This window comes from Mus pahari, chromosome X, assembly GCF_900095145.1.
Source record: "Mus pahari chromosome X, PAHARI_EIJ_v1.1, whole genome shotgun sequence".
Taxonomy (NCBI): domain Eukaryota; kingdom Metazoa; phylum Chordata; class Mammalia; order Rodentia; family Muridae; genus Mus; species Mus pahari.
This window is the reverse complement of record NC_034613.1, coordinates 114,601,745-114,618,913: the sequence shown is the minus strand read 5'-3', so window position 1 is coordinate 114,618,913 and position 17,169 is coordinate 114,601,745. Positions and strand designations below refer to the sequence as shown.

At 45.0% G+C, this 17,169-nt stretch overlaps 1 protein-coding gene across 1 annotated transcript in view; it reads left to right on the top strand.

Annotated features, from left to right (window-relative positions):
• The window catches only part of LOC110313920 (nuclear RNA export factor 2-like), an 18,644-nt gene extending 4,115 nt beyond the window's left edge, over window positions 1-14,529 (top strand). The window contains exons 2-23 of the mRNA XM_021188388.1: window positions 1,165-1,245; window positions 2,914-2,943; window positions 5,786-5,939; window positions 6,175-6,325; window positions 6,602-6,685; window positions 6,784-6,888; window positions 6,999-7,079; window positions 7,225-7,294; window positions 7,440-7,528; window positions 7,635-7,742; window positions 7,912-8,021; window positions 9,429-9,465; window positions 9,874-9,942; window positions 10,027-10,082; window positions 10,219-10,326; window positions 10,467-10,525; window positions 10,627-10,742; window positions 10,834-10,876; window positions 11,429-11,498; window positions 11,968-12,150; window positions 14,093-14,153; window positions 14,283-14,529. Of these exons, the coding sequence (XP_021044047.1) occupies window positions 1,203-1,245; window positions 2,914-2,943; window positions 5,786-5,939; window positions 6,175-6,325; window positions 6,602-6,685; window positions 6,784-6,888; window positions 6,999-7,079; window positions 7,225-7,294; window positions 7,440-7,528; window positions 7,635-7,742; window positions 7,912-8,021; window positions 9,429-9,465; window positions 9,874-9,942; window positions 10,027-10,082; window positions 10,219-10,326; window positions 10,467-10,525; window positions 10,627-10,742; window positions 10,834-10,876; window positions 11,429-11,498; window positions 11,968-12,150; window positions 14,093-14,153; window positions 14,283-14,321 (1,866 nt within the window). The 5' untranslated portion in view covers window positions 1,165-1,202 and the 3' untranslated portion in view covers window positions 14,322-14,529. The remainder of the gene's footprint in view (window positions 1-1,164; window positions 1,246-2,913; window positions 2,944-5,785; window positions 5,940-6,174; window positions 6,326-6,601; window positions 6,686-6,783; window positions 6,889-6,998; window positions 7,080-7,224; window positions 7,295-7,439; window positions 7,529-7,634; window positions 7,743-7,911; window positions 8,022-9,428; window positions 9,466-9,873; window positions 9,943-10,026; window positions 10,083-10,218; window positions 10,327-10,466; window positions 10,526-10,626; window positions 10,743-10,833; window positions 10,877-11,428; window positions 11,499-11,967; window positions 12,151-14,092; window positions 14,154-14,282) is intronic.
• Window positions 14,530-17,169: the final 2,640 nt, after the last annotated feature.

Here is a 17,169-nt window from a genome sequence, read left to right as displayed (position 1 = left end):
TGTGAGTACTCCATAGCCTCAGTAATAGTGTCAGGCCTTGGGACCTCCCCTTGAGCTGGATCCCACTTTGGGCCTGTCACTGAACATTCTTTTCCTCAGGCTCCTCTCCATTTCCATCCCTGAAATTCTTTCACTCAGGAACAATTATGGGTCAGAGATGTGAGCTCATCCCTCATTTGATGCCCTGTCTTCCTGCTGGAGGTGGGCTCTATAAGTTCCCTCTCCCTATAACTGGGTGTTTCATATAAGGTCCCTCCCTTTGAGTCCTGAGAGTCTCTCACCTCCCAAGTCTCTGGTGTATTCTGGAGGGTTCCCCCCAATCTCCTCCCTCCTGAGGTTGCCTGTTTCCATTCTTTCTGCTGGCCCTCAGGGCTTCAGTCCTTTTCCCCACCCAATACCATATCAGGTTCCCCTTTCCCCTTTCCCCTCACTTCCCACCCCCCACTCCATCCACTTTCCCTCCCAGGTCCCTCCCTCCCTCCCCCCTTGAGGTTGCTTTCTCCTCCCTCCCAAGTGGGACTGAGGCATCCTCACTTGGGCACTTCAGCTTGTTGAACTTTTTGAGTTCTGTGGATAATATCTTGGATGTTCTGTACTTCTTTTTTTTTTTTGGCTAATATCAGTGAGTGCATACTATGTGTGTTCTTTTGTGACTGGGTTACCTAACTTGGGATGATATTTTCTAGTTCCATCCATTTGCCTGCAAAACTCAGGATGTCCTTGCTCTTAATAGCTGGGTAGTATCCCATTGTGTAAACGAACCATATTTTCTGTATCCATTCTTCTGTTGTGGGACTCTTTTTTACTCATTCATTGATTTTTTTTTATTCACTTTACATTCCGATTGCAGTCCCCTCATTCCTTTTCTCCCAGTCCCACCCTCACAAATCACTCCTCCTCCCATTACCCCCTTCCCCTCTCCTCTGAGAAGGGGAAGTCCCCTTTCGGTACCACAACTGGTTTGGGACATCCAGTAGCATCAGGAGTAGGTACATCCTCTCCCACTGATGCCTTCGGTCCACCCAGTAGGTGATAGTGAATGGGGAAAGCTGAGTATGGAGCAACATGGTGCTTTCCTTCCTGGGATTGAGAAGGTATACAAAGTGATACCCTGTATGACAGAATTTAAGTAATCTATTTTCCTCCTAATTCTCTATTTCTAAGCTTCATTGGAAGACTACAAAGGCCAAAAGACAAGAAAGATGAGCTCTAATGAAAAGAAGCAGGGGCCCTTCAGATGCACAGGTAAGCACACCCCTGCGTGCTGTGTTTATGCTTACATAGTATGCTCACAGCAACAGGTAGCTCTCGGGTCTCTCCCACTCCCTGGCAGTGGATTCCCTTTCAAGGAGCCCTTGGTGTATTAATGTTTTCGGAACATATTTTGAGATGGTATGAATCTATTCTTCCATCCATTTAATTCATGTCTGGTGATTTGTTTACTAAGGACAGTGGACAAGCCAGGGAAGAAGACAACCAGTACATTAAGTGTCTAGGATTCAGCTACAGTGGCAACAGTAGTCTCTGCAAATAATAATAATAATAATAATAATAATAATAATAATAATAATAATAATAAACAAATGAATTCCTGGCAACTGACAACAGGTTTTGAGACTAACTCCTCTGTGTGACCCTTGATAGGGAAATAGGAGTTATCCTTAAAGTTAGAAATGAGACAAGGGTGACTTATAGAAAGCTGTCTGCTTAAAGTAGTATTTACCTTACTGTGCTAAGCTTAGTGTTCTTCACAAAAGTATTATCATATGCATCTACAGTCACACATGCATACATGCACCTTAGGGTTCAAGAGTCCTCCTCCAGCTTACCCAAGGCATCTCTCTTCACTTGGCCCAAGATACTCAGTTCTCACATCCAGGTGTGGCTAGCACAAAGCCTCATCTTCTTCTGCTGCAGGAAGTATGTCCAGGAAACGAGATCATTTACCATCAGTTGAGAAAGGGTTCAGTCAGTACATGAGTGCTTGACGAGAGTGAGGTAGAATTATCAGTGGAATATAAAAACTCAGATTCTACCAGTTTGGAGGACAAAACATTCTGGGAGAATCACCCAGCATCACTGAACTGAATATTCATGATCCAAAAAGGATCCCTGGGTGAATAAATAAAAAGAATAAAGAAGGAAGAACATGACTGCTCCTAAGTATGGTGAAGGATAAAATTTATGGTGGATAAAAGGGAGAGTGTAGCCAGGGCAGAGACATCTGGGAGAGTCCAGAGGGAACAGTATCTTGAGCCATATGAGGAGAGGAGAGAGGGGGTTGCACAGAGCCAGATCAAGAGTCCAGGAAAGTAAAGTGTAGACCAAAAGAGGGCAGATAACCAAAGTGACTGACTTATATAAGGAATGGCAACTGGGAATAGAGAAGCCCAGAGCCTGGGCTGGAGAAGTTCAGGGTAGGGGGCTGGCTATGCTAACCAGGAGGGCCCTGAGGAATGCTGGGAGAACCGGGTTGCCAGTGCCTGCTTTGATATGTTAAATAGGCATTCCAACTCTGTCTGTTTGAGACCTAACACTGGATGCAATTCTCATGGAACTTTACCATTAGGAGGTGAAAAGTTTTCATTGTGCCCTATACCAAGCAGTTGTTGCTGTAGCTCAAATGTTAGTCAGCCTATCTCTCTGTATTCTCACCCTACTGTAGCAGAGGTGCTTTGTCATCAACAGCCTGGGCAGTGCTGTAGACAGAATTCAGAATTCAGAACAGTCAGGAGCTGAGGAACATGCCTGAGAGTGGGTCACGTGATGAAAGCCCTGGAGTCCCAGTGATGTTCATCTGGGCTGTACTCATCATCAGTTTGTAATAAGCAGACTCCAAGTGAGCTACATTTTATCCATACACGTGTCTTGATGGTATCCTGAAAGAGGTTCACTGTTCCTTTGGTGTTGGAGGAACAACTAATGCCTGGCAAAGTCCCATGGGTAAGTAGACTAACTGATTTATTAAATATTTTTAAATTTCCATTCATTTTTTATTGACGCACACCCATGTGTGCCTGCCTGCCAGCCTACCTGTCTCTGTGTGTACCACATGCTTGAACGTGTCATCAGAGGCCAAAAGAGGGTGTCAGAATCCCTGGAGCAGCACTTTACTGATGTGGGTGCTGGGAACCAAGCCCAGGTCCTCTGCAAAAATATCAATCAATCAATCAATCAATCAATCAAGTGCTCCTAACAACTGGAGTGTCCCTCTGGCACCTAATTGCTTTTTAAAAATATATTCTTGGTGTCTATTACTTTTGACTCTGGTGGCATCAACAGTAGCCAGGTGTAGGGTATCAGGGCATACCGTAAGTGGATGGGCACCAATATGTATTTTGTCCTCAGTGTCCCTTTCCTTAGAGTCCCTCTGCAGCTGTTCGCTTTATGTGTTCTGTATTCTGTGAGTTACCACAGAGGGCCTTGCAGAAGATGGGATCTGAAACTATGGTCATTAAGCAGCTCAAATGTGCCCATTCCATGGTAGAAGTGTTTTGGAAGTAGTCTTGGGTTCCATACAATGGTTTAGAATTGTCCTACTCCATATGTGGACACCATGCAGCCAGCACTTCTGAATTTCTGTTGGGTTTCTCACTGTATGCTGTGTCAGTACACCACAGTTCTCAAGTTGTTCTGGAGTCACAGGTAAGCTTCGTAGTTCCAGGCTCCCAGGAATAGGCAGTCTCTTTTATTCCTTTTGTCTTTACTGTGCCATCTCCTGTCCCTGCCCCATCTCCAACTTAAAAATTGGACGCTTTCTTTTGCTTTTTGAACTTTCAGGAAAATGATTTGGTTTGCTAATATTTACCTAATGCCACCTATCACGTTGTCTTTTGTTGCTATATTTTGTTTTGTTTTGTTTTGGTTGGATATCATAGACTCACAGATCTTTAAAAGATGGGCTGCAACCCAGTTGCAGGACTTTGAGCAGTGGGATAGGCAAGATTTGATATTTGCCTTACAAAAATGCAAACACTCTTCCTGCTGTGTGTGGAAGACAGTGTCTGAGTGAGCCTGAAAAAAAAAAAAAAAAAAAGCAAAGGTAGCCTTGGAGTAACCCAGGAGACCTGGCCAGGGCAAAGGTGAGGTAGGCTGTGGTGTGATTTTGAAGGCAGAGCTAGGAGAATTTCCTAGCACTTAGATGTAGCCTGTGAAACAAAGATAGCAAGCCCATTTAACTGAAGGCATATCCCAAAGAGTCTCTTCACCCTTAGATTCATTGCCAGTACCAGTACTGACACAGGGAAAGCATTGCAGTGTGTGACCGAAAGCTCCTGAGAGTGGGTCACGTGATGAAATCCCTGGAGTCCCCAGCGATGTTCATCTGGGCTGTAGTCATCATCAGTTTGTGATGAGTAGACTCTAAGTGAACTAAATTTTATCCATACACGTGCCTTGAGGCAAAGTGGAATAATGGCAGAACACAATCTACAACTTACAAACCTAGAGAACCTTTCACACTGAGGTGCGTGCGAGAAGTCTGGTCTCTTCCTAGCATTCGTATCCACAGCACGGGCAAATATACCAACATTATCTGCTGCTGGCACCTGGTGACTGATAGTACAAAATGCCTTTGTTGAGGGCAGCCAAGGGGGACAGACAGGAGGCTGTTGTTATTTCAAAAGATAGACTAAGACAGCAAACAATCAGAAAACAGAAAGCATTTCAAGCAACCTACTACCGAATCAGATGTACAGCAGGAAAGCTTGGTGGGACGGTTTGGGTTGGGGATGGGGATGGGGTAGGGAAACAACTCCAAGATGGGGATGGGGATGGGGATGGGTTGGGGATGGGGATGGGGTAGGGAAACAACTCCAAGATGTGAATAGGTACAGGCATATACAACAAAAAGTTCACCAACACAACTAGGGCTGCATTATCCAACAAACTGCTCCACAAGCTTGAAGATTCTCTGTACTCACCATTCTTCCTGTACTGCGTGAACTACATGGCATAAACAGAATGCCTCACCAAAGAACAGGCATATACTGGTTCAGCTCTCAGTTGCCTGGAAGAATTTGTGAACATAGAGAATTTCAAGCTTGTGGAGCAGACCTCAGCATGTAGCAGGTGTGCAATCTCAAACAGTAATTTCTGTGACTGCAATAAATCAGACCAGGGATCAGTACAACCAAATCACAGTACAACTAGGAGTTGTTTTGACACTTGCCATTCCAGTTTTTGTTTCAGACCTTTGTAACACAAGTGTGGGGTTTAGGAAGGTTAGTCCTCTGTACTTGAAAGTATTGTAGGCCGGACAGAGAAGACATGTGATCTGAATAGCTCAAACTCGAGGGCTGTGGATGGTATAATCAGGTAATTTGGTGACAGATTAATGGGCTACTGCCTTAGTCTCCACTGTCAGTAAAGTTTGGATATCAGCAACAAAGAAGTTTACAGCTTGTTAACTGTAGCAGTCAGTTCAATGGATTATTGGATGTTGCAGTGAGGTGGGGAGGGTAGGACTCCAAGCCATTGTGTGGCTGCTAAATTACATAATCCCAGGATAAGGCCAGGTTGGGTCAGCCTTCTCATGCAAGCTTTGTGTCTACGCCACGGGCCGAATATATCACAGATCCTGCTCTACTATGTTTAAAAGGGCTAAAATGGCCTCTTCTTCTTATAAGCTGTGTTCTGTGACTGTGGCCCTTTAGGGGGGAAACTGTCACTTTAATTACCCTCCCCTGCCCCATTGGATGTGGTAGATGGATCACTGAGGTGTCTTCCAAACTTGCATCATTTCCCATTTCATAATATTATGATGGTAAAATCTGTGTTCTCCTAGGAAGAAAGAAAGACAAGGTTTCTTCCCTGAGCTGTGCTGGCAAGAGGACCGATCATTCTGAGCATACTGGGCACACGATTCTGCCTTTAAAAGCCCGGAGTGATGGTGGAAATCTGGAGATAAGAGCTGTTCTCTGGAACCCATCAGTAAGACAGTAAGTTACCAGGCAGCTTGGTTAGTATAGTAGGTAATAGTCCCTGGGACTGGGCAAATCCTTCACTTCCTCTTCCCTCATGGTCTCCTCTCACTGGAAAACTGGAGATCTGTTGCTCTATAGATGTGGAATAGAGACTGATAAATTCTAATTGTAGCTGTGTCACCAGTGATGGAAGGGTGGATGCATACAAGACTTTCTTAGCACTCACTGGCACCCCCTATCCCTCTCATAGTGCACCTTATGCTGGGCAACCTAGGAGTAGGGAGGAAGAGCATATGGAGGACCAAATCCATGTCACAGTGTTGAGAGATGACAAACCTGAACAGAGAGAAGCAGGGCAGTCCACCGAAGATGGAGCACTGGGGAGCTGGTTCAAGGTCACGGTGAGTGTCTTGGTGATATCTGCATCGGATTTTTCTGAAATCCAAGAGAAGGAAAACCACAGCAAACAAGATAAGTTAATTACCTGGAGGGAGAAGAGTTACTGTTTGAAGAGCTTATGAATCTAAAACTGTGTTTAGCACAAAACAAGGAACCCTGTCAGTGATCCTGTGGAAGGTCTTTGTAGAAGGTCAGGAAAGAACATTCAGAGTGTGTCTGCTCTCCACCAAGACTCCATGGTGTAGCTCTTCTCTCTTGTTCCTTATTTGTAAATGTAGGTTCCATGTGGGAGGAAGTATGACAAGACGCAGCTAATGAATTCAATCCAGAGCCTTTGCAGCGTGCCCTTCACACCCGTGGATGTAAGAGCAGGGGTGGCTTGGAGGATTGACTGGGAGGCCAGGCTCTGTAGGGATCAGTGGCTTCTGACACTTTCACTTCTGCTCTCCCCTCTGTGTAGTTCCATTTCGACAAACACCGGATCCAGTTCTTTGTCCCGGACCCTAGCATTGCCTCTGCCTTGAAGGATGTCAGCTATAAGATATATAACGAGGACTTTCATAAGGTGTGTGCTGGAGACAATCTCTGTACCTAGCCCTGACACATACCATGGAACTGGAGCATAATCTTTGGGATTAGAGTTCCTAGTGTTCACTATATCTCTCCTCCCCATAGATACCTATTTTTGTCAATCCCTCGGTTGCACCCTACTCTGTGCAGAATAGGTTCACAAAAGAAGAAATGGAGCAGCTGAAGGTAAAGCAGCCTGAAGGCCCTGTGTGTGTATTCACTTCCCAGATCCAGGTCTCCCCTTCCGCGACCCCCATCCCCAGTCCATGATGTTCCCAACACCATAACCCATGACACCACAGAGCTACCCTTTCCATCTGTGTCTCTGCAGCTGACCATGAGGAAAAGATACGATGTTTTCCAGCATGCTCTCTGCCTCAAAAAGCTCCGCTTTGATCCAGGTATGGCTGACAGGGATATTTGTGGCTCACAGATCCGCCTAGGAAGAAGATATACATGTGGTAGTCTGGAAAGGGGACTGTGCTGGGTCTGGTGTCAGACAGGCTTCTCCCTACCTTCTGATTTCTTTCTCTCCTCTTCCCGAAGACTTGATGAAACACAACATAGACATGATCCTGAACCGCCGAAGCTGCATGGCTGCCACCCTTCAGATCATCCAAGAGGATTTTCCTAGGGTATGGGTTGATGCTTGTGTGGAAGGCCAGAAAGGATGGGGTGAAGAGCAGGTCTGTCCCCAAGGCTCTCAACAGTAACGATCACTCTAACTCTTGCTCCCCAAAGCTGTTGTCCTTGAACTTGAGCAGCAACAAACTGTTCCAATTAGATAGCCTGTTTGATGTGGTAAAGAAGGCACCACACCTCAAGATCCTGAACCTCTCCAAAAACATGGTGAGAAGAGACTGGGGTTAAGGATAGGTTAGTAGTGTAGACTATGGTACTTGACAGCATTAGACAGGCAAAGCAAACCATGAGGGGGAGCAGGGAGGTATGTGTTCTGAACTTTTAATGGCTGTCTTGGCCTGGAATATCTTTACCAGTTCTCTCCCATTTTCCTCAGCTGAAAACAGTATGGGAGTTGGAGAAGATGAAAGGGCTGAAGCTGCAACAGCTGTGGCTAGAAGGGAACCCGTTGTGCAGCACCTTCCAAGACAGATCTTCCTATGTAAGGTACATAGGAAGGGACATCTCTTTCCATAGCCCCCTGGTGGCCTGAGAGACTCTCTGTGGGAGGAGGCAGCCCTGGTCTTCAGGGAGGACCACAGGGCCTGATCTCTGCCCTGTTTCTGTACTCCAGGCTTTGCTCACAGGCTTCCTTTGCGACTATCCTGTCTGCCCCACCTCACCTAGCATGGGTTGGGTTGGGTTTCACTTGTGTGAGTTTTAAGCTTCCTCCAGAAGACCCCCCTGAGCATCTCAACAGCACCAGGCCTCCTTCCCAGTCCTGAGAGGAGCCTTCCTTCCGACCTTGTTCCTGAATGGTTCCCTCATCTGTCCCAGGATGCCCTAGAGGTTGTCCTACCCCAGCTGAGGTCCTGGCTGATGCTGATGTGGACATCACTTCCTCGAGACTACTGCTGGGATCTCTATCTTCCTTTGGGTTGGGGGACCTCTGCTCTCTACATCAGGGATCCAAAGTGGGCCATGACTGGGGAGCTGAAGACTTGCTTCCTGGAGCAGGAAGGGAAGGGAGAGGGAAGAAGAGGTTAAGGAGAAAGAAGTCCCTGGCTTCCTAGAAACCTCCATCCCTCCTTCTGTCCCTCCCTCCCTATGGACCAAACTTCCTTGATCATCATCCTACCTAGCATCTAAGAGGAGCCTTGGGTAGTCTGAAACAAGCAACTTGATTCCTTGGAGAAGCCCACAGCCCAGCCATAGCATACTGAGTTGAGGACTCACCTATCACTTCTTCAGCTTCTGGGAAATGATTCTTGCCTCCAGGGAAGCTCTCAGTCCCCAGATCACTCAGAGAGCAGTATGGGTCTTCATGCCAGCCTCAGTAGCTTGCATGCTTTCATTGCTGCTTTGGGTCCCTGGGCTAGCCAGACACATGTGAAGGAAAGCATAGCAGCAGGTGAACCCCTTTGTCCCCTGCTATCTCAACCCACTACACCAGACAGCACCTTCTCATTCCCTTTTCATTGCCTTCTCTGTGTCCTTTCCTCTTCTCTCCTGTCTCTTACAAACCTCCCTTACCCCCTCACTCCCTTTCTGTCACCATCTACTATCCCACTGACATCTCCTTTCCCCATCCTGATTCTTGACTCCCCCACCTTCATCTCTCAGCATCTCCAAGAATCCTACACACCTTGAAAAGTGGCAGGGTCTTCTGTGGAGACTGAGGAAGAGGAGGGAGGCAAGGAGTGGAGGAAGCCCTGGAGGCTGACCTCTCAATGTGGTTTCTAATGGCCCTGGAGAGGGGGCCAGTGTGATGTAGGTAGAAGCTACCCAGGGGTCTGTTGGTGGGGAACGGGCTGGAAAAGAAGTGGAGGGAAAACCAATGGTGGGGTAGGAGCAGGGAAGAAATGCTACCCAAATCTGAACTGTCAATCATTTCTGTGGCTTTTTTTTTAACAGTGCAGTCCTGGAATGTTTTCCGGAATTGTCATACCTGGTATGTTCCTGCCCTCATCATTGTCTTGTCTTCCTCACATGATTGAGATGCACACTTAATCCCAGCCCCATTTGTATCTTGCCTAGATAATCTATGCCTGAGGCAGCTGGTCAGTTTCAATGACATGGATTCTAAAGAAAAAAAAAGCCTAAATGTTGTTCCAGAAACCAACCACAGGACCCACATAGACCCCCCACACAGAAACACTCCTACAAACCACATGTGAAAGATGCTTGCAGTACCCCATAATTCAGACAGCCACCATAACCTCACATCCCAGGGAGTTTCCTAGCCACTTTGCACCTGGTCTCTGACTGAAGGTTACCCCCTTGGGTCTCTTCATCTCCATGGATATCCAGGGGTACCTCCCTTGCATGCATTTCAGACTTGTCTTCCTCTTCTCCTCAGGATGGCAGGAAGTTATTACTACCAACTGTAATGAACAATGAAGAACGCCAGTTAATGAAGCCCTGCAAGGTGGGGAAGAAGGACCAAGAGAGATTTATGCTGTTGCCTGTGTAGCTTAGTAGATGCATTGTCTAAAATGGCTTTGTGTTGTAGGACATCTTTAAGGGTTCAGAGGTGATAAAGAATCAAGTACAGAAATTCCTGCGAGAGTAAGTGTGCATAGGACCTTGAGGAAGGGAAGGGGTTGGGTCACCTTAGCATGGATCTGCTCAGAGACCTCTTTAGGTCACATCTGTTGTCCAGACCACTGAAATAGCTCCTTCTACCCACGTCTATACTCCACAGGTATTACTTGATGTACGACTCTGAAGAGCGACAGGGTCTCCTGAACATTTACCATGACCAGGCCTGCTTCTCCCTGACCATTCCCTTCAACCCCAGTGATCCAGATCTGTGAGTATCACACTTAATGCTCTGTTCTGGAGCAGTGTGAATCCACCCCCCCCCCCACTCCCAGAACCAAATAGACACAACTGACTCCCAGGAAGCATCTGCAATGGCTGGACCCCTCCCCTAAGACTCTTTTCTTCTAGGAATAGCATGTGTGAGTACTTCAAGGATGAAAATGATATGAAGAGTTTCAAGGAGTTCCGTAAGTGTGTGCTGAGGAAGACCTGGCAGAGTCCATGAACTCGGGGTGTGAAGGAGGTAATCACAGAGCATAATAGACTTTGTTTTTTCAATCCTGTGTAGGCATTCAGAGGCAGCTACTGAAGTACACAAAACAGGACATTGTGGAGTGTCTGAGGGGATTTCCCCAAACTCTACATGCCTTCAGCTCTTTCCAAGTGAACATCTGTTTCCAGATGGTAAGCAATAGCTTCTACCTGGAGGCATTTTCCTACATGGTTAGAAAGTTATGCAGGACCCTGAGCCCCTCTGTGCCTTCTTCCCTTTCAGGAAACGATGCTCTGCTTCTCTGTTTGTGGGTTGTTCAAGGAAGGTGAGTGCTTGTANAATCCTCTCTCCAGATCCCTTCTTGCTTCCTGACCTGGATGTGCATCTCTGAGAGCTCCCCCAGCTCCTCTCCTTGTGTGCCTTCCTGGGTGCTCTCCTGCCTGCTGGCCGTCCTGGTCTGATGGAGGTCTGTGCTTGTCTGCAGCACAGCTCCTGGGTGAGGGAGAGCACATGGGCTGCAGGGTTTGTTGGCTCTCATTCCAGATCCTTACTCTGTGACTTTGGGCCAGTTGCTTAGCCTCTGCATTTCCCCATTTGCAAATGGTGCTAATGACCCTCCACCCCAGACAGATGGGAATCCCAGCCCAAGTGAACATTGGAAGTTATTTTTCACAGGGTCCAGAATGTGTCAGGAGACCCATCAATATTAGTGGATTATTCCCCTTGTTGCCTGCCCCCCTTTCCACCACAGCCCCCTGGCTCCTAGTTGAGTGGTCCTGGGCCCTTTCAGCATAATGCCCTGACTGAGGAATATTCTGCGAGGGTGCAAAACGTGTGTGTAACTGTAGTAAGGATGCTTTTCTTGTCCACAAAATAGAGGGTACCTCCAAGGAATGTGTTCGTGCCTTCATGAGGATCTTCATTGCTGTCCTTGGCAGGAGTTCAAAGTGAGTGCAGTACTGTGGGTGGAAATCCCAAAGAGGAGGATCCAAGGAACAATGTACCCTAGCAGTTAAGATTAGGGGCTCCAGGGTTGGAATCCCAGTTTTCTTCCTAAGCCTAACATTCACTGTCACCTTGGCCCAATGAACTGATCTCTTCAGGAGACTGGTTTTTTTCCTCTAAAAATGGAAATAAGGTTAACCAGGTTCTTTTTCTCTTGTATAGGTGAAAGAAACGTATGGGGGATTAAGTCTCCAAATCCAGTGAAGGTGGTAGACAATCCCTCCCTAGGAGGAGATAGGGGTGGTGTTCTCTGGGTACAAGCAAAGCATTTCACTAGGCAGTCTAAGCAGGAGCATAGGAGGAATCCAGTTGCTAAGTATCAGGGGTTAAAGAGGATCCTGTCTGGGGCTATGGGGGTGTAGGGTGGAGTGTCCACCCGTCCAGTTGTCTCAGGGACTGATTTTCCTCCAGCATGTGTATTGTGAATGACCAGCTTTTTGTGAGGAATCCAAGCTCTGAAGAGATCCATAGTGCCTTTGTCATACCCTCACCCACATCATACTCCAACTTCAAGCTTGTCCTTTCTCAAGAGCAGCAAAGAATGGTGCAGGCTTTCTCCACCCAGTCGGGGATGAAACTTGAATGGTCTCAGAAGTAAGTTTGTGCTATAAATGTGGACAGGATGGGAGTGGGGCTGAGGTTGGAAAAGAATAACGAAATCTCACACAACATGTAAAAACAAACTATATTTTACATCTGCCCTTTAAAGTAGGGGGGGGGGAGGAAGCACAGTGAAAAAAAAGATTATCATTTTGTAATAGTGTAGGTAAAGAATTTTTAAAAATAGTCCATATCTCAAATGGCATTACATTCCACTTGGAAAATCCAAAGGAATTCATTACATTAAACCCCTAAAACTAATAAGCAAGTTCAGCATGGTTGCAGGATATAAGATTAATGTATGGAAATAAATTATGCTTCTATATACTTGGAGTAAATAGACCAAGAGTGAATTTAGAAAAGCAGCACCATTTAGAACAACATCCAAATAAGTAAAACACTTCAACACAAATTAAACAAAAGAGAGCAGGGAAATGTGGCCGTGTGTAAAATTGCTTTACTGCACATGGGTCTGGACCACACACCACATGGATGGCCTATGACCTCCACACATGCACCACTGTGCTCACACATCTGCACTCACTGAGACTATGTGTGCTCAGCACCCTCTCATCTACCCCCTGCAGCATACATGTAGCTCAGACTCTCATGTCTGAAAAATATGTCTTAAAAAAAATGAAAGATGACCCAAATAATGGGAAAGGATTTTTTCCATGTTCACAGGTATGACAATGCAAATGCTGTCCAGAAGAATCTTCACTTTCCTTGAAATTCCACTCAAAGTGCCTAATGGTTTCTTTGCAAGAATTGAGAAAGAGTCTAAAGCTTTGACTTAGCAGTGACAGACACTGGGTACTTTTCCTGAGGACCTGGCTTTAGTTCCCACCACCAACACACTTTTTCACAGATGACTGCCACCAGAATGTCATTGTTCATCTTAAGTGTTACCTTCGTTGAATTAAGAGGTGCTTAGATTACTAAATCACACACACTCACACACATACCGAGACAGAGACACAGAGAGGGAGACACAGAGAGAAAGAGACAACAAGACAAAGATAAAAACAGGGAGAGAGACAGGGAGGGAGAGAGTGAGATTGGGAGATCTGGTAGGAGTGGGGTCTGTCATATCAGTCCTCAAAATGTTAAACATGGAGTTGCCACATGGCCTAATAATCCCATTATGAAATATAGGCTGCAAAGAACAAAACTTATTTAGTCCAAAGCTTGTATGTTTATAGCACTGTTATTTATATTTGGCAAACATCTCAACTGTTTCTCCAAGATGAATGAATAAATAATATGGTACACATCACAGTTCAGTTCAGTCATAAAAGTGAATATGGACCCTACATGAGGTCTGACATGTTGAAATTTGAAAATAATTGGACTCGGTGAATGAATCCAGTCACCTAGGGCCATTTTATTTGTTTAAGATCGTTTATTAAAAGTATTTGGGATGGGAAAATTACTAGCAATTGAAAGCACAGTAGAAGTTGCTAGTCTCTGGATGAGATGGGAGGGTAGGGACTGAGCTCCAGCTATTAAAGGGTTTTCTTTTGCAGCAACAGAACAGTTTTGGAATTAGTTAGGGCTGGCAGAGAGTCTTGTGAATCTACTAGGAAATGACTGAGAGACATGCACTTGAAATAGTAAACATCCTGAGATCTGTCATACATCTTAAATTTAAAACTATGGCAGAGAATTTTCTTTTTAATTTCCACATTTTATTTTCTTAAGCTTCTTTTTAAAAAGAGGTACAGGATAGATATTCACTGTTCATAGGAATACCCTTACATGTCTGCCTTGAATTCTCCTAGGCTCTATCAGGTCTTCCCCCACTACTATCATGGTGCTCAATCTGACACACATATTTCCCAGAATACTGAGTAGCATAGGTCATGTGGTGGCATTTGCAGCCAGTGAATCTTTCCTACAGTAGTATTGGAAGTCTGCTGTCTTTCTTCCATCTCAGGTGCCTTGAGGACAATAAGTGGGACTATACCAGAGCTGCTAAAGTCTTCACTATGCTCCAGGTGAGGTCTGGGAATCAAGTGGGTAACAGATAAGTTCTCTCTAAGCATTCAACAAGATAGAGTCTAGGTGACCAGGGGATGGAACTCAGGGCAGTGGGCGCGTCTAACATCCTAACTCTATTGTTCCAGACCAAGTGCAAGATCCCAAAGGAATTCTTCAAACAATGACATAAAAACACATGGCTGGATGTTATCTTCCCCTTGTCCACACTCTTGTTTCTCTGTTCCTTACCTATGACCCCAGCTGTAAGCCCGGCCAAAGTTAACATGTAAGCCAGGCAACATAGACCACCCCCGCAACTAGGTAACTTGCTCTGTGTATTTCTCCTGAGAAATGCCTGTTTATTTTCATAATAAAAGTTACTTTTGCATTTTGTGCCCTGGATTCTTCTTTGCCTGTAGTAGCCATGAACCAGAAGGGCCAGGAATGAAAACTTCCACCTTGCACCTCTCTCCATACATCCACTTTCACCACATTCATTCCTGGGCATCCTGAAGCAGATTCACAGGGCTGGCTCCTATGGACACTGTGGTGGTTTGAATAAGAATGTTTCTAACAGGTTCATTTGTTTGAATGCTTAGTCATCAGGGAGTGGTATTACTTGGGAGGAAATTAGAAAGCGTGGCTTTTTTTGGAGTAGATGTGGTCTTGGATGAAGTGTGTCACTGATGGTAAGCTTTGAAGTTTCAAGAATCCAAGCCAGGTCCAGTCTCTGTCTCTCTGCTACCTGTGGTTCTGGATGTAGAACTCTAGGCTACTTCTCTAGAAGTATGTTTGCCTTCATGCTGCCATGGTCCCAGTATGATAGGGGAGGAGGTACCTAGTCTTACTACACCTTGATATGGCATGGCTGATTGATATCCATGAGAAGCCTGACCTTTTCTGAAGGGAAACAGAGGAGGAGTGGATGGGAGGGAGGGGTAAGGTGGGGGGAGTGGCTGGGAGGAGAAAAAGGAGGGAAAACAACTGTTCCAGATGTGATAGACACACACAGACAGATAGATAGGTGAAAGAAAATAATGCTGTTTGACTTTCTGAATCTAAGTTGCTTAACATAACATCATTTCCATTGACTTTCTTGCCAATGTCATGATTTTATTGTTCATTACGTCTGAAAATTTCCCATTCTGTATATATGCTACACCATTTTTTTTTTACTGATTCCTTTGTTGATCACCATCTAGGCTGGCTCAGTTTCTTAGCCATTGTGAGTGGGGCATTGATAAACGTGGTTGTGGAAGTGTGTCTGGAATAGTGCCTAAGAGTTCTTTGGATTTTATACTCAGATCTAACAATTTGGTCACATGGTATCTTCATTTTTAGTTCTTGCAATCAGCATCCACACTGAATTCCATAGTAAGCATGTTACATTCCAACCACCAGCAAGTAAGGGTTCCCTTTTGCCCACATCTGCCCTAGCATTTGTATCCATTTGTTTCCTTAATATTAGTCATTCTGACTGGGATGAAAATGAATCTAGAAGCTATTTTAACTTGATATTTACCTTAAGGCTAAGGATGTTAAATTGGTTTTAAAATGTTTATTGACCATTTGTAGTTTTTCATTTGAGAACTGTTTTGTTGATTGAAATATTTGGTTTGGGGCATTTGACTTTTGAAGTTCTTTAGATATTCTATATACCTAAAATATAGCTAATAAAGTATTTATTCTGAAGCCTGTCCGTTCTATGGATACTTCTCACTGGGCAAAAGAAATTTTTAATTTTATGGAATCCTATTTGCTATTACCAGTGTTACTTCATGTGATACTGGAACTCTTTTTAGAAACCATCTCTATCTTGACATTTTTCATCTAGGCAGTGCCAAAGTTTCAGGTATGTGTTTTTCCCATCACTTGAAAACTTCTGTGAAGTTAACCTAAAGCATAATGAAGGAGGGAATTTGAAAATGATATAGCATAAAGTCTGTAGAATGGTCATTACTCACTATTCTTATCTACAGTGAAAAAGAGCCACAAGTGTGAAAGAATGAAATAAGTGTACAGTTTACAAATGAAATGAGCACTAGAGAGCTTAAGACTTAAAGTAGCATGCTAAAGACAATGCAGTGGCCATTAGAAAGAAGAATACCTGCTTGGCACTGAAAGGATGGAAAAGGTACCTCCAAGGCAGGGTGCCCGCCCCCAACAGATACACAGGTCCAGTTTGTGGAAGGAAAGTGGCCTAATTAGTTTCATGCTCCCATAAAGCAACTGTATTCAGAAACTAGTGTGACTATGGCCCAAGGGGATGAGGGTCCATCCCAAGTTGCAGGGTACTGGTTTTGGAGAACAGAAAGATGCAACAATGTGGCAGGGGGAGGAAGAGGTGTCATGGAGTCTTCCTCTATGGTTTTAGAAAGCCACTGAGGCCAAGACACATGAGATAAGATCAGAATCCCTGAGATTCCACTGAGTGATATTGTGAAGGTGAAGCCCAGGTCGATAGAGATGCTTGAACCATGTGACATCTATCAAGGTTAGCTGCATACAGGGAGTTCAACAAACCAAAGAGAGAGATGTGTTTTATGAACAGCAAAAGCTGAAGGGTCAGAGTCATCTAAGGCCCTTGAAACGTAAGCTCTAGAACCAGATATAAGGCTGTGGGAATTGGTGTTGGTTCTGCTGTGTTTTGGCCTTGCTTTGGTCCAGTCTTTGCTCATGATGTCCTCAGTCCCCCTTTGGGAAATGATAATGTATACTCTATGTCAGTTTTTGTTGGAAGTATGTAGCTTGATTTTTAAATTTTACAGAGAGTTAAAATTAAAAGATCACTTTAAGTCTCAAACAGACAGTGGAATTGGCACTTTTGAACACTGTTAAGAGATTTAAAGACTAATGGACCTTTTGAAGTTGGACTAATTGTAAATGCACTTTGCCTCATGAGATGGCCATGAACATATGAGATGCAGGGGCAGAATGTGATGGCTCATGTACTTGAACACTCGATTCCTTAGCTGTTGACACTGTTTAGGGGAGAGTCAGGGCCTGGCCCTGACCATCAGGGAACTGATGAAC